Genomic DNA, 23,512 nt, shown 5'->3' on the forward strand with positions numbered 1-23,512 from the left:
TGACACCATGAGCTATGTTAGATGAGTCAGAAATCAACGCATTCTCTCCCATTTGCTGAAAGTCCCTGCCAGCCATTTTGGGTCTTTTGTGACTCCAGAGCAGCCTTCCAAAGCAGAAAAGGCTGTCATTATATTGTCTGGGATGATTAATTCTACCAAGGGAAAACAGAGTTACTGCCCACAGTAGAGCTTGAGATGTCGGTGTATGTTTGACTCTGTGTTTTATCATTCCCTGGGGTAAAAGGTATTGAAAATCATCATCCATTCAAATTTTTAAGAGCTTAAATCCCTGATAATTTTGCCAACTGACTATCTCTGGTATAGACTTATAAGAAGAAAAAGCTGGAACCAGTGACGAGACGTGGAGGAAAGTCACAGGCCTTGAGATCAAATTTGAAAGTGAGGTTCTGTAATTTCCACCTGTATTTAGTTATTATTCACCTTTTGTTGGCAGTAGCCAATATACTAACATGCCAATTTTCTTCCCCTGCCATTAGGCATTTAGTGTTTGATGATGGTTAAATTTACTGATATTTCAAGTTACACAAAAAGGTGAGTAGTACATAAACGAGTTATGATAAATTGGGTTTGGGAAGGGAATTAAAGTGTTAGTTTACATATTCTACATATGTAAACAACGTTGTGCAAGGCACATTTGGAAATACATGTATAGGAAAGAAAGCTGTGTGTATGAGGCAGCAAAGTGGTAGAATGTACTGAAGATGACAGTCACGACACTGAACCTCCACTTCTTCTAGCTAACCACCTCAGTGGTATGCAAGATACAAGCAGAGGACCAAGCTAGGGAGAGTGACATTTAGTTTAGTTTTGGTCTTGCTGAAATTGTGGTGCTTACAGACTGTCCGGTTAGAGTTGTAAATTCAGAGCTGTTATCAATGTGTCTGTAACTCAGAGAAGAGATCGGGGCTGGAGATACACTGGAAATCCTCAGGGTATAAACACATCTACTTATGTTGATGAAATTGTCCAAGGAGCCACAGTAAAATGAGAAGAAGGAACAGGGTACAACTTTGGAGAACAGACTTACAGGTCTGGCAAAAGTGGAGGTGTCCACAAAATGCAGGAGCGCTGATTTTTAAAAAATGGCGTCACAGAAATAGCAAGAGAAAAATGTTGCAAGAAAGGAAGAGAATGAAAATGATATTAGATCCTATGAAAGAATTATAAGGCGGCCACGGGTGTCCTAAGGAAGGGGGGGGGGTGCTGTCATAAAACAGAAGGGATGATGCAACTGGGGTGAAAAGCGGAAAAAGAGAAGAAAATGTACATTTTCATAAACGTAGCACTGAAGTGAAGGGACAAAAGAGGATGCTGTCCTCCCCCACACAGAGAGTGTACCGGAGAGCCATGATATGATTCAGTTTCTCCTCGACCTGCAGAATTCTCATTGCTACCAAATAAATACATGTGCTCACTGATTGCGTGCAAAGCTGTACTTGTTTATTTACTTTTGGATCCAGCAGACAGGAGAACAAAATGCCTTATAATGACAGCCCACTTTCTGAGTGAGATGCCAATGTCTCGTCACTCTCACGATTTGGTGATTATTCTTCGTCACTTATAAAGTAAATGCCCAGCCTGTTACAACTGGAAAGGTAATGCTGTTGTTAACTGACTATCGAGGTCTGAGACTGGCACGGGTCTACACAGGAGCAGGTGGTGATGTGCCTGTATCTGTAAACTGTTTCACTGCCGTCAGGACAATCAAGGGCAATTTCTCTGTACTCGTAGTTTTCTTCTCGGCAGCAAAGGCACGAATTTTCCAGCTGGAACATATCATAGTTGTACCTAAAAGGAAAGAAAATCGGTAAGAAATACTTTTCGAATGCCTGCTGAAATAAATTGACATCAGTGCTCAAATTCTAATTGTCGAAGTGATTTAGCAAGTCTTCCAAATAGTTTATTCTTTTCCTACACCTTACATTTCCTCCTTTACCATAAACTTCTGATGTGGACTTGTGATCATTGGTATGTAAGACCAAGAGAAAAAAGAAGCAAAGAAGTCCAAAATGGAGATTTAGAATCTCATAGAGTATTATGGTGCAAAACAATAAACAAAATAATTTTTAAAACATACAACATAATATCAAATTATTATTCTCCATATATTAATCTATATGCAAAAGTGTACAAAAGAAAAACATATACTATATGTTATATGTTATATCTAAAATGCAAGTGATATTTACACACAGCACTTTTAAGCAAGAGTATTGGCTTAAGCATTCTCTGCAATCACGGTATGAAAATAAACACTTGCCCCAAATGTATTTTGTTTGACTTATTTAGAACACTACTTCAAAATAATCACTATTTAAAATGTTCATTTTATTTTGCAAATGTTAATATTTGGTGTTAATCAGGTCCTGAGCATTAGCTTTCAGGTAAACACTCATCCATGTAATGTTTTAAAAGCTTAATTTACTCCGTAATGTTACAAAACTAATGCACGGTACACATTCAAAGAAAAACTTACGTGAGAGTCTTTTTGCATTCCCCTACGCATTTTGCCATTTCAACTTTTTTCTTGCAACCATTGTAGTTAACAGTCACATTCACGGGAGAAGATGTACACTTAGTATTACCTAAAACAAAATGGATAAAAGAATCAGAAATGAGGTTTAACATTAACAGTTGCTAAGTCTCAGTTTCCTTAACAGTGAAGCAGAGAAATATTCCACAATGTTATCAAAGGGATTAACTATCTCAGCACCAGCTCAAGGTACCTGATCAATGCTTAGTAAATGTTATCTTAATATTATTTTTATTATTACTTTCATAGGAGAAGGAGAAAGAAAAAAAAGAGGAGGAGGGGGAGGGGGAGGAAGGAGGAGAGAAGAAAGACAGTGGAGGGAAGAAAAGACAGAGAAGGATGGTTGCTTTCGACATCCATTTTCTCATTGCTGGTCACTCTCATGATCTAATACACCAATTTACGACATAACCTGCTGCTGTTAGGAGAGCAAACTAAATTTTTTCCATGAAAATTAAATTTCCTCCCTTGTAAACATCACTGGCTTTTACTGGGAAGAATATTGTAACCAGCATGATTAAGTAACGCTAATACATTATGTACGAATGTCAGCTGTTATTTCATGCATATGGGTTAGATTACCTGTTCTGTTAAAAACACAGGAGATTTCCTAGTAATGAGCTGCCACTTTGTTTTAAAGAAACACTAAATTTTCACCAACAGGTTACATGTCCTCTAGATGTGGAGGTTAATTTTACTTACATGTATAGCAACATTTCTTTGAATCATAGACTCTGTCTTCCTATAGGGGTAAGAAAAAAAGAAAAAGACTGAAAAAACCTGTATTTTTCTACAAATAAACATTTGTTAGCTTATTGAAATAGCATCACAAAAGGGAAAATAGAACAGATAAACATCCAGTAAGCATGGATGGGAGGACATAGTAATAAAAATGAAACTATCTATACAAAAAATTTTCAACTGTGAGTAGAAAGGGAAAAACAAATTTTTCTTTAAAATAAAATGCAAAAAATTTAAAAACACCTCTCTCTTATTTTAATTGAAAAATACTTTAATAATGAGATTACTACGAGACACTGTAAGCTTCTCACAAGGCAGGGTTTTTACTTTACACATTATTATAGTCTCGAAGCTATCAATGTCTCAAAGTAAAAAATCAACAAATGTTGATGGAATTGGAGTTCTAAAATAAAACTTTAAATGATATTGTCAATTATATCTTCAGAAAGAAAAGACAGTTAAGTTTAAACCTCTCTTAATAATTTAAACTTAACTATTCATGAATATAAACTCTTCACTATAATTTAGGGGATTAAAAATGAAGACTGTGGCACAAAGAGAGATCTGAACAGTACACATTTATGTGATTAGGTTAAAATTGTATTTTTTACAGAAAATGATTAACGTGAATCCATGAACCCTGAAAAATTAGTATTTTGTGTTCGTTTAAAACTAGCAAAATGTTTTCTACAGTAACTTACTTCTAGAATAGCATTAGATTAAGTTTTATATAGACTGCAGATACATATCTGATATGAAAAGTATAGTTGGCAATAAAAGGTGGAGATTTAGTTCCACTGTCCAGGTACCAACTTTTCCAAATGAAAAAGAAGCCAGGTTGTGTTTATATTATAACATCAGAAGTGATTCTTGTTGATCGTGATGCAAGAAGATGACTTACCTCTGCACACCAGGTCTGCTTCGGGCAGTCTTGGACCACTGCAGTCAAACCAGTGTTGAGGCAAGTGTAGGAGACACATGGGTTGTTGGGGTCATCAAATGAATCACCAACCTGGGAGGTAGGGAGAGAGAGACAAAATGATTATTCATTTTGATTTCCCTTTTAGGTTAACAATGAAATCTATAAAAATTTTTCAAATTCATGATGCTTAGTGAATTTCCAGAGGTGCTTTCAGCCATTAGATTAATATTTAAGAAAAGATGGATTAAAGTCTTCTCTGTCTATGAATAAATCAGTTCTTCCATTGCAACCAGGGAATGTGTCAAGATTCTCAATCCTCAAATTAAGATTCATCTATAGTGGCTCTATTTTATTTTTCAAGGATTTTAAAGGCAAGTCCTACAAGATATCTTCAATCTTTGCTTGTGCTCCTATGCTTTTAAAGCTCTCTAGATTGCTTTATAATTAATTTATGTTCAAAATTCAAACACCAGTTTGGAAAATTCTATTTATATCAGGGCCTCACACCACAAAATGAACTTTCTGGTAAACTGAAATTTTCTTATTTCAACTATTTTGCATATAAATGATTAGAGGTAAAACTTCCCTTTGTTCTTTAAACATCATCATATTTTATGTTTAAAAAACTGCCATAGATTCTCAAGTCAGATCATCTTTGGAAACTACAAATTAAGACGCCCAGATAGGTATGTGAGTATAATACATGAGTTATCAAATTAAACTATTATTAAATTACAGGCTCTGTTTTATGTATCTCTTAACACACCACATATTTTATCTTAGATTTAGATTTTTTTTAGTTTTTTCCTAATTTTTTTTCCTTTAGAAGATGTACAGCTTATATTTTCTATTAATCTCAAAAAACCCACAAATTTTAAAATGCTAGGTTAGTGCTGAGAGTACAAGCCAGCAGACTGTGGTTTTTTTTTTTTTAATTACTGAAGTATAGTCAGTTTACAATGTTGTGTTAATTTCTAGTGATTCAGATATATATATATATATTCCTTGCCATATTCTTTTTCATTATAGACTATTACAAGGTGCTGAATATAGTTCCCTGTGTTACTACAGTAGGACCTTGTTGTTTATCTATTTTACGTACTGTAGTTAGTATCTGCATAGATTTAGGTTTTTTATATTTAATGTCACCAGTTCAAGTTTATTAATATCAATTTGAGAACCATCTGATTTCTGTGGCTTCCTGATACTTCTTCTAAAAAGCTAAATTTCTTTTCAGTATGCCAAATCCAGCCCTGAATATACTGTGTTGCTGTATCACCAATAACGGAGTTCTAGTCCTTTGGGTTTTCTTATTTGATTTCTGACAGTTTGGCCATCTGATCTTTCGGGTTATAATTGCAGTTTAACTCTGTTCATGGATTTGAATGTTACAGACTGTGTGTCTTCCATCTGGTGAGACTCATGGGAAATTTTGTTCGGAAGCTCCGTTGCTAGGTTAATGATCAAGTATATTGTTCCCCTTTGAAGCAAGCTACGGTAGATGTTACATTTGACCTTTCTTTTGGAATGAATACGGAAAAAAATAGATTCTACTCCACCGTTACCTATGACTTTTTTATAAAAGTTGAAAGATCCTACATTTATTCATAATTATATTAACAAAAGTATATTTAAAAGTAGAAATGACCTTACCTCATAGTCGGTATTGTTAAATAAACATGTTCTTGGTTCTGAAAAATAAATACATATTTCATCCTAAGATAAGCATAATTATTTGTTATTTACAAAGCAGAAATTGTACATGAGATCATATTTATCAACCAATAAGGAAACATTATGTTTCTTCCTATAACACCAATATCTTTTTTTAATCCAGTGATTATATTCATAATGATTAATACTGGGTTTCCCTTACTCCAAAGTTTCTAGTAAGTTTCAAGAAGGCAAGTAGTGATTTTGTTTTATTTATCACACCCATCAAGCATTTGATCCATATTAGTAGCTCCATAAGAATCTCTTGGAAATCTGAACAAGTAAACAACTATTCAATTCAATTCAAACCGTGCATTATGAATACACACCACAGTATCCGATTTCACAGCAGGTATCATTATCTTTGAACTTTACAAGCCTCTCTTCCGCTTTACATGTCGGTAGAGAAGGGCATTCCTTGAGCGTACAGTCTACAGCATTCTCATTGGTACAGGTGCACTGGTGGCAGTTGGCAGTCCATATGTCTCCAGGCTACAAATACAAGCCAGGTTTAGACTTCTACTCAAATACAGGAATGGCAGCAAATGTGGCTTAAAGTAGAAGCTGTGTACTTACAGACTTCTCTTCTCCCAGTGGGCCATGACAAACTGTTTAACATGAAATGACAAATGTGAATCAAATTTGGCAAAATATAACTGTTATTGTAGATAACCGCCAGGTGAGCAATACTGAATTGGCACTAGGATTTCAGAAATACAGAATTGTGAAAGATTGTTAGGCGCCTTCAGGTGGATAAGTGACATCCACCTACTTTGAGGAAACTGTTTCTAACAAGTATACAAATATTTCCTATTTTTACAATCTCCAGCGAAGGATAATTCTGGATCTCTCCTGGCAGTAGCCAACAGATCTTACGGCTACTGTTTTACTTATCATTTTACTTTCTGACTTCTGCCTCCATAATCCTACAAGTCAGTCACCGACTGAGTCTACATAATTACCAGTCCCAAGGACTCTGTTTCTCAGTTTCCCAAGTTCTTTATGATAGCTGACATTTTCAAATCTTGAAAATATTCTTCCTTCAGATTCAACACTGAAATCCCTCTCTTTATCAGCAGCTCCTTCTCCTCTCTTTCATTTTGTCTCTATCCTTTCCTCTGATACCTCCCCCCATCTTTACAGCATCTACTGTAATATCAAATAGTTGACAGTCTAACTTCTGCTCCAGTCCAGACAGCTCTGGTGAGCTGTGGCCCCACATCTCCTTCAGCCTAATGAACAGCATCCCTGCAGATCTATGAGAACCTCAACCTCAATGTGCACAAAACAGATTGTATCATCTTGCCTCTAAAAAGTTTTTCATCTAAACTGCCTACCTCCTATTAAGGACTGAACTATTCTTGCAATTACTTAAGCTTAAAACTTAGACGTCATCTTGATTGCTTCCATTCCATCATTTGGCATCCAAATCTACTGCAAAATCTCGTATCCTTATCCTCATCTGAATCCCTTCCTTTCCTGATTTTACATGTTACAGCACTACTCCAGGACCTTCTCGTTTTCGATCTTTCATAATCTAGCACGTTCAGGGATGGGATGACTCTGACTCAGACATCTTCTTGGTCCAGCCAACTCCCTACGCCACAGGTAGAATCGTTTTCCTAAAGCCTACATCTTATCTCATCATTTCTTTGATTAAAAATTTCTGATATCCCATAGAGTCTTGTAAAATAAATACCTTATTTTTGCATTCTAGCTTCTGAGATTGCCATAAAGTGTCTTCAATATATCATCTCAACCTTATTTCTCTTATTTACATATTCTGGACTAGTCTACATACTGTTCTCAAATTCCTATTCCAGAATCCTTCCAGAGTACAAAATACATGTAACATATGTGACACATAACATGTACTCTCTGTATAACACATACTTCATATTTTTTGCTGGGAGATTTATTTTCAGCCTTATATAAAAATTGCCTGTTTCTTTGAAAATCTCCCTTCTTCCACTATATTGTAAGATCAGAGAATAATTTTTTGAGGGGGGGTTACTTTTGTCACTTTCTGCAAAGCACATCACATTGGCTTGATAAATCTTACAGGAATGCAAAGTCCACTAAAATTATTGAGCTCTGGTTGCCTCTAGAATTATCTAGTTTAAATAATACTATCCAGTGGCAATATTTTGATCAAAATATCATATAGTTACATGAAACACTTTATTTAGTAGATAAATTCTATTTTGACTAAGTGACAAGATGCATTTGTTTGGTTTGGTTTTATTAGTTTGTGTGTGAGAAAACAGACTATCATTCACTATTTATTTGGTGAATAAAATCTAAATTCATCCACTTCAAGTTTTTCTATTCTGTAACGCTTCCACAGTTGTGACTTTCATCAGCATGAGCTCTGAAATTTAATTTACAAGAAAAAAACATTAATGTAGAAGGATTGATTTTTGACTGGAAGTATTCTCACCTGGAGGTGGTGGAAGTGATTCTGGACATCCTGTGTGAAAACAGATACCTCATATTAGTCTTTAAAGTTCTTGGAAAAGTTTTGGAGTCAATATAGTTATCTAATTGCTAAAAATAATTGGTTACATGGCTACATTGCTAGTCTTACAAACAAACATACTCCCATCAATCTTCCCCTTCTACTCCTCATGGCATTCGATATTCCACCATTAGAGAGTGTTTCCTTTGGATCTCAAATTTTAACCGGAGAGAAATATGAGAATCAAAAGAAGTAAGAATTGAGGTAAACTTCTCTTACTTCAAAATTTCTTGGAAGGCAGTTCTGATAAATGGACAATAAGATACACAATCAAACAAGGAAAAGGACAATTAAGCACAGGAAACATATAAGTATTATTAGTTGCCTGGTTTTTAATCCTTTAATCCTTTAACAATTTCTATCCTTTTTGTCTTCTTACAATATTTTAATCTTGTTCTATCTCCACTCCGACCAAATGCTTTAAACTGCTTATATTTTTTGAGTCTTCACATACCACAAAGTTTGGTCAACTCAACAATCCACTCATAAATTTCAAATTCTATTCCCAAACTGCTAAAAGTCAGATGAATATTTCTATTCTATCTACCAAGCAGAAGGCTGTCCTAGAAGCAACAGAATATTTGAGAGGAACTTAAAAGTTTCTTCACATAAAGGATCCTAACAACTACTAGGTATAGAAAAACAGAAAAAAAAATTAATTAAAGATGTGGAAATTTGGGGGATAAAATGTTTCTCTTTACCAAGGGAGACTAGGATAATTTCCAATTATAAATGCTTAGCAAGAGTAGCAGAAACCAACCACAAGAGATAGAAATGATCTATATGCATAAATACAGCAGAAAATCATCCCCACCCAGGATTCCAAGAGTTCACTCATGAAATATGCAACAAGAAGAAAAAAATATAATCTCATAATACCCACATGGCTATCAGAATAATTTCTCTAAGACCTATCTGATCATAGTATTCTCTTCACAAAATCCTTAAGGAGATCCCATTTATTATAAAGATAAAGTCTCATTTAAGTTTGGAAATAAGGTCCTTCATAAACATTCTTCTGCTTACCTTCCTAATCTCATTTCTTCCCTGAACCCCCTACAGACATAACCAATATCTGATAGATTCCTGAAGTCACTCATGCCGTCTGTCTTTTTCAAGTACTGTTTGGCAGGAATTCCATCCTCACCCTAGTCAGTATTAAACTCAATCATCTCTTCTCTGATGGCTTCACTCAACACTACCAACTAGTAAGTAGAAATTAACACTTTACTCTCACTGCAGTCCCGGGAACATAATTGTTGCACACGTGTTTGAGTAGCATTAAATACAATTTTTTGATGTTACCTGTGCCCATAATAATCTCTCCTCCCCCAACATATACAAAGTGAAAAAAAATGGCAAGGGCTGTATTTTATTGATGTTTTCACTATTAGTGTCTGCCACAGAGTCTAGCACATAGAAGATACTGAAGAGTTGAAGAAGTAACGAAAAAATTAGGACTCTCCCCACACTGATCTGTTTTATTTTCAGTTTCTTGATCTCCTGTTGCTACTACAGTGGTTTCTGGGGAGAAACAAAAGGATGGTGCCATCAGTTTACTGATTAGAATAGTATGTACACATATCAAGTCTCTGTGTGTGTACACGTACAAATGATCGCATGCGTTCACGCTTAAGGAAAGCTTCCTGTGGAAGAGACAGTTCATTACAGTGCATTTGGGTCATTTCATTTTACCTGGGTAGGATACTGTGGGGCTTGTTGTTGACACTGAGATGGAGGCTGCAGAAGGAAATAAAAAAAAAATCAGGAATATTTCATACTTTCATAATCCCGTTCTCAGACGTATCAAGCTCATAACCAAAGTCTTCAGGAGAGGAGCTCTGGTCAAAGTCTAACCCAAAAATCCTAGAGGGAAAAAAAATCTCTAACTGAACTTCAAAGTCATGTTCCAAAAGGAAACTTAGGGTAATCTTCCTGGCCTCTCTCTCTTGTTTCTTTCCCACCACTTCCCTCCCCCAAACCCAACTCCTTATTTGTAAAATCTTTACAAGGTACACTGATCACTGAAGAGTTTGTGTTACTAGCATTCATCTGTTTGCATGCTAGTTCCAGAGCTCCCTTGACCACTGTGGAAGCAGAGACCACTAAGAGAGGAACAAAAGTGGAGAGAGAGGACTAGAAAAGCTAGAGTTTAACTTCAGATAAGCCGTCCTGTCTTCTGAATTGCCACCAAGCAAACTGCATTGGTTAATTATCTGACTTACCTGTGGTAGAAATTCCAGGAGCGGTGGTTGTTTCAGATGCTTCCTTGGAGGGACCTAAAATGAGTAGGGAAAGAACAGTGAACTTTTTCTGGTCTCAGAAGAGCATGGTCCAAAACCATCTTCACGTAGAAGAGTCTCAAAGCACCTGGAGTGGACTAACACCCCTACTAATGCTAATTCATGCTCCTGCCGTTGAGAGGTAATGGGCACTAACTTAACAACTCCTTGCACACAGAGGAACTGAGTATTTTCCTTCATCTGTAACTTTCTCACTGTGGGTCCCCTTCTCTAAATGACAAGAACTATTTTCACACTTAACTCTTTTACTTCCTATGGCCTGGTTTCCTGGTTTTCCTGTATTAGTTTTGGGGGGGAGAGTCATGTGAGCTGTTTATATATTCTGGCTATTAATCCTGGTAAGTCATATCATTTACAAATATTTTCTCCCGTTTAGTAGGTTGTCTTTCTGTTTTGTTGATGGTTTCCTTTGCTGGGCAAAAGCTTTTAAGTTTAATTAGGTCCTATTTGTTTATTTTTGCTTTCATTTCTTTTGACTTAGGAGACACAATCAAAAAAATATATTGCTATGTTTTATGTCAAAGAGTTCTGCCGATGTTCTCTGCTAGGACTTTTATGTTTTCAGGTCTTACATTTAAGTCTTTAATTTGCTAGAACTACCATATGATCCAACAATTCCACTCCTGAGTATGTATTAACCCCCCCATCAAAACACTAATTCAAGAAGATACATGCATCTTAACGTTCATAGCAGCAACTTTTATAGTAAACAAGACATGAGAGCAACCCAAGTGTTCATCAACAGATGCATGGATAAAGAAGGTATGGTATATGTATACATTGGGATATTACTCAGCCATAAAAAAGAATGAAATTCTGCCATTTGCAACAATGTGAATGGACTTAGAGAGTATTGTGCTTAGTGAAATAAGCCAGACAGAGGAAGACAAACACCATATACTATCTCTTGTATGTAAATAATTATCACTTATATAATAGTCATATTTTTTAGAATATAAAAAATGAAACAAACAAATGTATATAGCAAAATAGAAACAGATTCACAGATATAGAAAACTAGTGGATACCAGTGGGAAGAGAGAAGGGGGAAGGGGCAAGACAGAAGTATGAGATTAAGAGATACAAACTACTGTGTATGAAATAGATAAGCAGCAATGATACATTGTGCAGCACATGGAAATATAGCCATTATTTTAAGAGCTTTAAATGGAGTATAATCTATAAAAACATTGGAGCATAATGCTTTACATCTGAAACTAATATAACATTATAAATCAACTATACTTCAATTAAAAAAAGAAAAGAGAAATAGTGCCCTGATCTCCCTCTCTCTGTGGGAAGGTAGAAGCTTAACTTCATCCGGTAAGCACCAATTAGCCAACATAGGTGGCTTACTCACACAGACACCCCTCCCCTAACATCCTCCAGTATTTTCCACAAGTTCACCCCAGCACTTAAAACTCTCCCTTTTTTTATGTCGGCAGAACTGAGTTCAAAATCTCAACCCTATTGCAACGGTCTTGACTCCTATTGTAATAACCGTAAATCCTTCCCTGCCTGCTTAACTTCATCTGCTATAATTTTTCTTTTACAACTCAAGTTTGATACTCATTCACAGAGATCAATATTAGCTTTCTGAAACCCTTGGGTGTTAAAGGGGGGGAGAATGTTGAGCATGTTAACTTCATTTGAATCAGATATTTCCATTACCTGGGCTGGAGGTCTCTGGGACACCAGTAATTCGGCTTGGTACCACAGCAGTACCTGCAAAGGCAAGTAAGGGTGAAATCAGGACAGCTGTGCTGATGCTACAATTCCAGAGAAGGGTGTTTATTCTTCTAGGCTTAGCTACTTAGAGCCACTTACTAAATGTTGACTTGCCTGTGCTGGAACTTCCAGGAATAACTGTTGTGCCAGAGGCTACCTTAATGGTACCTGTAATAAGAAAGAAAGATTAGCCTCACAAAGCCTTTCTCACCCTAAGAAGTGTGGTATTGACAAGTGTTCCCGTTTCTCTGAAGCAATAGAAAACAATTTAATATTTTTTTCTTGCACTAAAAAGTTAAGCCTGTCATATTTTCCAACGCACTTTCTTATGACTGCTTGTCAAAGAAAATGTACGGGGAAAAGTCATCATTGCTCCATAGATCTTACTTCTCTAGATCTAGAGTCATCTAGAAACATATTAAATGAGAAAATGTCTGTCCTATATTCACATGATTTATTTCTAGTGACTTAACTCCCTGGTTTTCCAGCAAGGAAAAAAAAAAAAAGAAAAAGAAAAAACATACATTCCCCACAAATTCTGGTTGATCCTCTTTGATCTGAGATTCTGAATCCCCAAATTAGAAGGAATATAGTCTTTTGGGTCACATCCCAGTACTCCAAAATGTTGCCTTATGGATTTGACAAACCCATGTTGGCAATTGCTGAGCCCCAACTCCTCCCCTTTTCAGGCTCCTTTGCCTTTGCCCATCCTAGATAGTCCAAGAAATCATGTTTCAATTTATTTGTCTCCTCTTCTCATTCCGTATGTTCACTCTAAAGAAACCCACCAGCATCTGTAGTTTCAAATACTACTTGTAAATGAGTGACTGACAAACCCCATTCTCCAGTGCAAGCCCCTCTTCTGTGTTCTGGCTGTACTTCTCACTCCTGCTGAGCATACTAACTGGAAACCTCAGAGCATTTTAAACTCAAATTGTTAAAATCTGACCTCACCATGTCTTCCATCAGTTATCAGTTTTATTCTTTCTCCAGTATATTCCCAAGTTTAGTAGGTGGCACTTCCATCCATCCACCCAGGCACCCAAACCACACACTAGAACTCACCCAACCCTCTTCCTCTCCTGTATCCCCCACCAGCACACTGAAACAGATTTGAACTTGTCAGCACATGGCTCATTCCTTCTGATCATCCTTTTGCCTTCTATTTCCCCACATTACTGCCTATTTCAGTCTCAAATCACGCATAACCTCTAACTATCTCAAACTGGATGGCACGCCTCCACCCTTAACTTCCTTCCTATTAATTCTCTAAATTATCTAGCTAATATTCCAAAAAAGCAAATCTGTGTGTGGTAATCAATATACTAAAAAACCTTTTGATTGCACTTTATTGCCCATGGAATCATGTTTTAAATTTTTTGGTCATGACTGAATCTTATATTACAATATAATTATGGTGGAATACAAAATTGGCACATTCTTTTTTTCTCTTATTTCAGGAACTTTGTCACAGCTTTGACATCTAGCAGTTCCAAAAAGCTTCCCAGCATCTGCTCTGATAGTGTTTTCTCAACGCCTGGGTTGTATTCTACAAAGTATACTGGGCTATAATTTCCTGAACTATTTCACATCCCCATGCTTTTTAACAGAATAGAGGAAATATTTCTTCCCATGATCATTTTCACTGAGTAAACAAAATATCTTAATGAGACTCAAAAAAAAATGCCCTAAATTTATTTTAGGCATCTTAAATTACCTGGATTGGAAACTTCTTGGTAACTGGTGACTTCATTTGATATGATAGTAGTACCAATGAAGACAAATAGGGAAATCTCTACCCCCAAAGTACTCCTGTTCTCATCAAGGTATTTACCGCCAAGAAGCTATGTCTTAATAAATATGCATCTGATGAAATCTTTAGTCCAGGAAATTCCAATACATTAAGATGACCAACTCCAACTGTCTCAAAAGGGTCTTTGAATGCAAAGTTTTATCATCTCCTGTCAGTAGCAAAATCCTACAAATAAGCAATAAAACCCCAGCAGTTGTGCAATACCATAACCGATCTGTTCCTATTCCACTCCCACTATTTAGTCCTGAAGTCATAGTCCATGGGAGTCAAATTGAAAATTTTAATATAATTTTAAATAATTTTGAAATCTGGAAAAATGTTTTGTGTTGTCACAGTAGAAGAAATAGTCCCAAAGAAGATGGCTTTTTGCCTGACATACTAATAGAGTGCCTTTTTGGGCAACTGTGACTAACTCATGTGAGAATCTCTAGAAACAAGTATGGTGGAAAAGGCTATCCCAGTGGAATCTGAAATGGAAATGAAAAGGTGATTGAGAGAGAATGAAAGAGAGATTGTGAAATTGAGAGAAAGAGAGATCCTAGAAATAATTTTTTTTGCCCTTGGAACAGCATGGACTTGGATAAATTCACGTTTCTTATACGCATTATAAGAATGCAGAGAAAAGCAAACACCATGTTTTCCCACTGACTCTTCCATTTCCCCAAACCAACAAATGGCAAAAGTCTTAGAGGAAAGCCCTTTCTCTCTGGTTCAATGCTTTGGATAAGAGTAATATTCCTCTGCTCATTTGTCTTACTTCCTGTGACTTGGCTTCCTGGTGCTTCAAGTGGGTACTCCTTGGGTGTGTGTTCGAGGGGCATAAATTTTAAAAATTGAATTTGTTGGAACTTTGGTCATGAGGGAAAAACCCACAAGAATGGGTTTTACATGCCAGAGAAGTCCAAGATGAATAAATTAAACATAACCTACTAACCAGGACCGGAATTTTCTAGGCCCCTGGAAACTCCAGTTGATCCTGAGGTAGTAGCAGCAAAAAGCAAGACAGAAACAGGACTGAGGACAGCACACGTCATTCTTAGTTTCAGAGAATCACATCTAAAAGCCTGGCAGTTCTGAGGTGCTATCTCACTGTGGTTTTGATTTGCATTCCCCTGATGATTAGGGCTGTTGAGCATCTTTTCACATGCCTGTTGGCCATCTGCATTTCCCCTTTAGAAAAATGTCTATTCAGTTCTTCTGCCCATTTTTAAATAGAGTTGTTTGTTTTTTGATGTTGAGTTGTATGAGCTGTCTATATGTGTTGGATATCAATCCGTTATTGGTCATATCATTTGCAAATATTTTCCTCCATTTAGTAGGCTGTCTTTTCTATTTGTTAATGGTTTCCTTTGTTGTGCAGAAGCTTTTAAGTTTAGTTAGGTACCATGTGTTTATGTTTACTTTGATTTCCTTTGCTTTAGGAGACAAATCCAAACATAAAAAATGTTGCTGTGATTTCACCTCACAGCTGTGAGAATGGCTGTCATCAAAAAGAACACAAGTAACAAATGTTGGCAAGGATGTGGAGAAGAGGGAACCCTTGTACACTGCTGGAGGGAATGTAAATTGGTACAGCCACTGTGGAAAACAGTATGGAGGTGTCTCACAAAACTAAAAATAGAACTACCACATGACCCAGCAATTTCACTCCTGGGCATATATCTGAAAAAAAACAAAAAAATTAACTTGAAAGGATACATGCACCCTCAATGTTCATAGCAGCATTATTTACAATTGCCAAGATATAGAAGCAACCTAAGTGTCCATCAACAGATGAATAGATGAATGGATAAAGAAGATGTGGTATATATACAAACACACACAGAGACACACACACACAGTGGAATACTACTCAGCCATAAAAAAATGAAATTTTCCCATTTGCAGCAACATGGGTGGACTTGTAGGGCATTATGCCAAGTGAAATAAGTCAGACAGAGAAAGATAAATACTATATGATATCACTTATATGTGGAATTTAAAAAATAAAACAAGCCAGTGAATATAACAAAAAAGAAGCAGACTCACAGATACAGAAAAATAAACTAGTGGTTACCAGTGTGTGGTGGGGAGCAATATAGGAGTAGGGGAGTGGGAGGTACAAACTATTGGGTAGAAGATAGGGTCAAGGATGTATTTTACAGCATGAGAAATATAGCCAATATTTTGTAATAACTGTAAATGAAAAATAACCTTTAAAAATTATATAAAATGTTTAAGAATATTTTTAAGGCTGGCATACAGAGAAAATCAGTCGGAAAAGCCAAGTCTGACTGACCTGACATACTGTCTCTTCAAGTGGAACATTAAACTCTGTATCAGCCAGTCTCCTCACTCATTCATCATCTAACACAAACTTAAAATAGAAAATTGTTGAGAACTCAAAGGCTGAAAGAACCAACTGCTCACCAATTGCCGTTTCAGCTCCAGTGGTAGCTCTGACTTCTGGAGAAGTTGTAGCCGCTGAGAAGAAATAGGAAAAAGATGCAGAAATTTGGGGAAATATGTAGCAATATTACTTTCTATAATATCCCTACGGGAGACATCACGTCTCTATAAAGTCCACGTAGGCAGGTTTCTTCAGCTTTCCCATGACTCACTTGTGTTGGAACTCCCAGGTCGGATGGTTGTGCCAGCAGTTCCTCCAGCGGTAACTGAAATCACAAGAGGAGAGAATCAATTTATGAAACGCCTTTTACTGGGGATTCAAACTAGGATTTGGTTTAGAACAAATTATACCAGGAATTTTCTTGCCTTAAGTGATCTATCAAGTGTGGTTTCTGTCATGCCATTTTATCACAGATACACAAAATAAAGGACAACTCACATGGGGGTAAAATAAAGGGCAATCAACATCCTGACAGTTCGTACTCAGAGAGGTTTAGGTGGAATATAATTCCCCCTGAGTTCATTACAGCCAATGTGATTAACTTCTAAGATGAAGAGAAAAGTAAGCATTTGACTGCTGGTGCTCACCTATTTTAATTCCACTCTGGGTGGTCTCCCCACTTCCCAAAGAAGTGGTGGCCCCTGCGTAAAAGGAATAAAGGAGAAGATAAGTAAATCCAGAAGGCTCATATAACTGGGCATGGTGGGGACTGCGTGTTTGGGTGGACACGCTGAAGGCAGGAGGCTACCCCATCACTGGAACTCCTCATACTTCCTGTTAGGTTGTTGCTTTACCTGTGTTAGAGCTTCCAGATGCAACCGTTGTGCCGGAGGCTACACCAGTGGTACCTGAAGTAGAAGCAGAGAAACAGAGAATCTGAATAGTGACACACTTACCATCCCGAGAAGAGCATGGCCGACAAGGCTGTCTGGGACTTGAAAGCAGAAGACCCTTCTTAAGGACATCCTGTCAAAAGGAGGTGCATTCTCTATTTTTAAATTAGGGGCCACAATTAATATCTGAGCCTTGAAGATTTGCTTCTTAGGGTTAAATAGCAGAGATCTCTGGGCCCCTCTCACATTTACCTGTTTCACTTCCAGGGCTTGGCCTCTCAGATGTGCCAGTGGTGGCTCCTAATGAGAAGAAACAGAAACAATATTTGTGTGAATGAACTGAATTATATTCAAGGAATAAGTTCATAACATCTGAAATTCAAAATGTGATAGACCTTCACTTTCAGAGTTACTTCCATCATCTCTGCTTCCCTAATTAGACCCATACAGACATAGTGCCCCCATCTCGCACCAGGGTAATAGTTTGAGTGTCAGAAGGGGAAACCTTTCTGGATGCCTCTCTTAAGAATTACAGCATAAGGTTTACCCAGAATAAATTATATAACTTTCATAAATATATGCTTCCTCTAACAAATGCCCCCATGACAAGGCAAAGGCAGAGCACAAGTTATCAGGAACTCAAGTGTTGTCAATTCACCTTCTTTGGTTCTGCTTCCTTCTGTGGAATTTGTAGGTTCTGGGAGTGAAAAGATAGAAAGTAGTGAGGGCTCATAGAAAGTTATAAAAAGGTGTCATGTGCTACTGTTCCAGAACTCGCCCCAAGAAAGAAATTCTAGCACTTGTTTCCTCACTGACTCACCTGTGTTGGGACTTCCAGATGAGGTGGTCCTGCCAGGGTTCACTCCAGTAGTAACTGAAAGCGAAATTCAATGGGTTCATTAGGTTAGTTTTATTCCGATAAATAAGAAGAGCATATTCTAGAACAGAATGGGGAAACTACAGAATTCTTTATTATGTGACAAGATTGTCTTCAGGGATAGCTTGTTTCGGAGTGTTTTTATTAATGTATATTTTTTAAATGTAATTTTTTTTCTAAATGTAATGTTTCATTCCCAATAAAAATTTGCTGGGGGGAGGATGCAATGTGGGCCAGTGGCGGGGGCTCTCAGTGACAACATTCCTTTCTCTGGGATTAACGTCAGGACACAGGCATTTTCCTTTACTTACCTATTAGGATACCAGTGACTTGGCTACTTGATCCCCCTGGAAGAATAAACAACGAAGGGTTGATCGCCCACTGAATTTTCATTTGGGTAAAGTATTGATGTTATTGAAATTTTATGTTCAGGAGAAGTTCAGACATGTGACAAAGAACTCCAGTGTGATACAGTGTCATAGTAGTACAGTCTCATGGCTAAGTGGATAGACTTGGAAGCCAGACTGCCTGAGTTGAAATCTGCTGTTTCTTTGTTGTGTGACCTTGTGCAAATTAATTAGTATCTCTGAGCCATGGGATTTCTCATTTATGAAAACAGTAACACTTAACCTCACAGTTTAGGGTGAGGGAAAAGAAATCATAATTAGTCAGGCATATAACAGTGCCTGGCACATAGTTAGTGCTCAGAAGAGTTAGCTGTTATTACTACTGTAAGTGAAAAGCGGAGACGTTACGATGCTGGTGCGCTCACCTGTATTGATTCCACTTCCTGTGGTCCCATTGCCTCCAGAGGGTGTTGTAGCTTCTAAGAGAGGAAAAAGGTTAAAAAAAAAAAAAAGTAAGATGAAGAAGATTTAGCATTCTGGGAAAAGTTAAGGATAATTTTCTTGATAACACCACCATGGAAAATGCTTTACGACTAGCGGTCTTCCTGTGGCGGAGTCTCTCCAGTTGGCTGGCTCACCTGTGTTTGAGCTCCCAGGTTCAAGTGTAGTGCCAAAAGCTACCCTGGTGGTGCCTACAACAAGAAGAGAAGTGGTGACTTTTCCTCTCCTGGGGGGAAGCTGATCATCTTTGGGGCTTTTTCAACTGCTTATGAATTATTTGTGTTCTCTTAAGCATAGGTTTTTTCCCCCTAAATCAAGCAAAGATGTCAATTCCTCAACATAAGGGCTCCCTTTTCTGGAATTTAATTGCAGTAAGATAAGGGTTATTCATGCTTTGTCCCTTTTTCTTCTGGCCCCTTTCCCACCATAGTCACCTAATGTGCTTCCAGTTCCTTCATTTACTGATACTCCAGTGGTAGCTCCTAGGAGGATGAAAATAGGAAACTTTTAGTGTAAAGATAGGCAGTTGTTGGCATAACCACTGCACACTTCAGTCACTTTTGTACTCAGGGAAGAACCTAATGAATCCATTTTCTATGTTCATTGTAGCTTGCTGTTTACCTGAAAAAGAACCATGCAGGACCGTCTTTCCTTCACTTAACTTCATGGTGACATCTAAAATGGCAAGTAGAAAAAGAAAGCTTTCTAGACAATTTATCACTTCTACTCTACATTTGCCGAGATCTACACATGTGAGACGAGACCATGGAAATGGAGGGACTTCAAAAATCTGCCCAAACTGATTCAAAATCAAGTAATAAAAGAAAACATTGTTGATCTGAGATGAGAGTTCCTAAAAAGCTTCTCTCCCAAGAAATTACCCTACTAAGAAATAAAAAGAGCGGGTACCCCTTGAACAATGCAGAGGTTATGGGTACCGACCATCTTCATAGTCAAAACTATGGCATAATTACAGTCGACCCTCTGTATCCACAATTCCTCCATATCCATGGTTCTACATCCATGAATTCAGTCAAGCATAGATTGTGTGGTACCAGTAATATTTACTATTGAAAAAAAAATTCCCATAAAAATGGGCCCGTGCAGTTCAAACCCAGATTGTTCAAGGGTCAACTGTAATTTATCAACCAAAAGTCACACAGACATCTTCCCCCACTCCCAGTAATTCTCATCTATTTTCCACCCCACTGCAGAAGTTTTAATGACTCCAGTGGAAGTTGTGGCTTCTGGAAATTTAAAAAAAAAAAAGGAAACAGATAAAGGTTGGGGATTTAGGAAGAAGGAAAAATAGACTGTGATGCTTTTACATGAGAAGATCAGTGTGAAAGGCATTTATGACACCTTATTTCCAGAAAAGATGCTTTCTTGCCAGCTTATTAAGCTACCTGTTTTGGAACTTCCAGGTGCAACAGTTGTACCTAAGGCAATAACCATGGTACCTGAAATGAGAAGGACATGGGATTATCACAGAGAATCTTCCACATCAAAGCAATCTGAGTAGAAAGTCAATGCATAAAAGAAAATATTTTCAGGGTCGTATCATTCAGTGTTCTGTTGTGCACAGACAGCTCCCAGAGGCACATTCACAGACTGTTTTGTCCAGATGAGCGCCCCACGAGTGTGCCCTTTCATCAAGCCTGTCTGCTCCTAGACTGAATCATGTGTTTTTTCTCATGTATCAATTATTCCATTAGTTCAACAAATATTTATTAAGCACTGTTGAGTGCTAGAGTTTCGTTAGTGAATAAAACAAATGAAGACTTTTTGATTCAAGAAGCCTAGCAACACAAAATCTTCGACTGAGAACAGAGGAAAATTTCACATTTATCTGTCTTACTTTCAGTGACTTGATGGTCTGATGTTTCAGAGGTAGCTCCCAATGGTTAAAAGTAGGAAAAAGATTCTGCATACATTATGATCTTTAATCATTCATGGAGGCAAGCAACCATTAAGCAATTTAGAATCTAAAGCTCAAGATAAAGAGCCACATGGGAGGCGAAAAAATTTCCAAGTTCATTTCAGTCATCTTCTTACATGAGATAGAACCTTCCGGGACAGTGTTAACGCCTGCTGATTCTTCAGTAACACCTATACCACCCAGAGGGTTAATCTTCCAGGGAATGACGACTCCTACCACCCTCTTCAAAAACCCACACCACAAGGCCAGGCATGGGAAACAGGCTGGTCCAGAAACCAGTTGTGGGTGTGAATCAACAGCGTGCTTGGCCCCACCCTTCTCTACAAGCTCTCTGATCCAGAGGCAAGCTCATGGCAGTTCTCAGTGGCAGTGCTAACATCTGGAAATCCTAGTCTTCACTGATCTCATCACAGTGACGCTGAGGCTTTCTAAGGAAATTTTAGCCTCTGGAAAAAGGAAGTGAGGAAAGTGGAAAGTATTTTGGGGGTACATATTCCCCCTTGAAGTTAGACAAGGGGGCGACTGCCTTTATACATATTCCATTACCAGTGCTGGAACTTGAAGATGCAATAGTTGGGTTGGAGACTACCCCACTGGTACCTGAAATCACAAGGGGAAAAGGGTTACACGTCATTTCATTTACATTAAAAGAAGGGCTAAGAAGAAAATCGTTGTTTCTTTTAAGCCATTGAAGGCCTATTCTAGGGTTCCTCCCATGTATTTGCATAACTACATTTCTTTCCAAAAAAAAAGTAACACCCTGTCTTCACAATAGAAGTTTCCTTACTCTGAATATTGGTAAATATCAGGGAGATCTTTATGTTTTCTCTTGCTTACCTGTTTGGATGCTAGAGACCTGGCTCCCTGGTACAGTGGCCTGGGCTCCTGAAGATGAGTTGAAAGAGAAAGAGAGAGTTTAGAGGGGGGAGAGAGAGATCGGGGGTGGGGGGAGGGAGAATATGCTGCTGTATATAACTCAATGATTTGGGTAAAACAGTAATATTCTGGAACTCAGAGGCTCAGACAAAGATTTCCATAGAGCAGAAATCACTCTGCACTCTACATTTATTTCAACCAATTTAAATTGCTAGAAGAAATTCACCAAAAAAGAAAAAAAGTGTGTGTGTGTGGGGGGGTACTTTCTGGATTCCAGCTAATATACTGGTGATAGTTGATATACCAGTGGAGAAATCCCATCTCATCTTCAGACCTGAAGCAGTAAAGCTCAACTTGGATTTAATAGATTTTCAAAAATATTTTATCTCTCATAGAAAACCTATTTTGACTCACTTGCAATGTTCCTAAATTAAACACAAACATTCACAAGGAAAGCCTACAGAGTCCTAAACCCGATGACCCCAAATTATGGCCTCTTTATTCTCACCTGTTTGAGCTCCAGTTCTGGTTTCTTCTGTGGAAGTTGTAGCCTCTGAGGGAAGAAACAGGAGAATGATGAAGTCTGGGAATTTGGAATACTGGGAAGAGACATATTTTATTATAGAAGCCCTCAAAGGGAGAACTGAGATTAAATATGGGTCATTCCCTTCTTGTTAACTTACCTGTGTTAGAACCTCGAGATGTGATGGTTGTCCCAGACAGTTCCCTAGTGGTACCTAAAATGCAAAAAGTAAATGTAGCAACAGACTATTACCTCTCAGTTTGTCTTGGAATCATCAGTGTGGCCCTAAAGCAGCAGTACCCCTTTTCTGAAGACTCTCTATGAAAAATTGGAAAGTGAACAACTTTGCAGCATTTCATTTCCCAGGTCAGCCTTGGTGGATGTGTTGCCACTGGGGCTCCCTTTCACTACATAGCAAGAGGAAGCAGGTCTTAACATCACCCTTATCTGATTCACTTCCAGGAATGTGTCCATCTGGGATGCTAGAGGTGCTCACGTGAGGGAATAAAGTATGGCTTAATCTTTACAAGTAGTAATCTTTGATGTAACTTGGAACATCTTAATAATCAGTTGCCTTCACGAAGCTTTCTAGTGGGGGGGATATAAAAATATATAATAAACACTATATTATGAGAGAGACGATAGAGTGGCAGACTGTGGGGTAAGATAAGCTGAGTAAGGAGGACTGTGTGAGGTTGGGATTTATGTAATATGCATGCATACCTTTTTTCAGGAAAAAAAAAATCTTTGTAACCAGAACACTGAGGACAGCCTGGCTGAGTGAGACATCTCAGGTCTTGGAATTCCCAAGATGAATAATTACCCAGGTTGGTATGGTACCATATTGTTGAAGGAGGTCTTGGAGAGGATTTGACAACAAGTTGACCCCAAAGCTGGACCCAGGCAATCAATGACTCCTTACCCCCACCGCTGAC

At 37.7% G+C, this 23,512-nt stretch overlaps 1 protein-coding gene across 1 annotated transcript in view; it reads right to left on the reverse strand.

The window, feature by feature from the left end:
- Positions 1–1,439: 1,439 nt before the first annotated feature.
- Positions 1,440–23,512, reverse strand: part of LOC102507673 (apomucin-like) — a 37,500-nt gene continuing 15,427 nt past the window's right edge. Inside the window, exons 16-44 of the mRNA XM_032493808.1 lie at positions 22,738–22,791; positions 22,563–22,607; positions 22,016–22,063; positions 21,725–21,778; positions 20,646–20,699; positions 19,861–19,914; positions 19,674–19,721; positions 19,377–19,430; positions 19,164–19,217; positions 18,703–18,738; positions 18,335–18,388; positions 18,173–18,211; positions 17,767–17,814; positions 17,476–17,529; positions 17,269–17,322; positions 16,893–16,946; positions 16,702–16,755; positions 12,594–12,647; positions 12,423–12,476; positions 10,674–10,727; positions 10,144–10,188; positions 8,371–8,400; positions 6,507–6,538; positions 6,260–6,422; positions 5,871–5,908; positions 4,197–4,307; positions 3,257–3,296; positions 2,498–2,606; positions 1,440–1,809 (exon numbers count right to left, since the gene is read on the reverse strand). Coding sequence (XP_032349699.1) covers positions 1,629–1,809; positions 2,498–2,606; positions 3,257–3,296; positions 4,197–4,307; positions 5,871–5,908; positions 6,260–6,422; positions 6,507–6,538; positions 8,371–8,400; positions 10,144–10,188; positions 10,674–10,727; positions 12,423–12,476; positions 12,594–12,647; positions 16,702–16,755; positions 16,893–16,946; positions 17,269–17,322; positions 17,476–17,529; positions 17,767–17,814; positions 18,173–18,211; positions 18,335–18,388; positions 18,703–18,738; positions 19,164–19,217; positions 19,377–19,430; positions 19,674–19,721; positions 19,861–19,914; positions 20,646–20,699; positions 21,725–21,778; positions 22,016–22,063; positions 22,563–22,607; positions 22,738–22,791 — 1,769 coding nt within the window. The 3' untranslated portion in view covers positions 1,440–1,628. The remainder of the gene's footprint in view (positions 1,810–2,497; positions 2,607–3,256; positions 3,297–4,196; positions 4,308–5,870; positions 5,909–6,259; positions 6,423–6,506; positions 6,539–8,370; positions 8,401–10,143; positions 10,189–10,673; positions 10,728–12,422; positions 12,477–12,593; positions 12,648–16,701; positions 16,756–16,892; positions 16,947–17,268; positions 17,323–17,475; positions 17,530–17,766; positions 17,815–18,172; positions 18,212–18,334; positions 18,389–18,702; positions 18,739–19,163; positions 19,218–19,376; positions 19,431–19,673; positions 19,722–19,860; positions 19,915–20,645; positions 20,700–21,724; positions 21,779–22,015; positions 22,064–22,562; positions 22,608–22,737; positions 22,792–23,512) is intronic.

Source organism: Camelus ferus, chromosome 12, assembly GCF_009834535.1.
Source record: "Camelus ferus isolate YT-003-E chromosome 12, BCGSAC_Cfer_1.0, whole genome shotgun sequence".
Taxonomy (NCBI): domain Eukaryota; kingdom Metazoa; phylum Chordata; class Mammalia; order Artiodactyla; family Camelidae; genus Camelus; species Camelus ferus.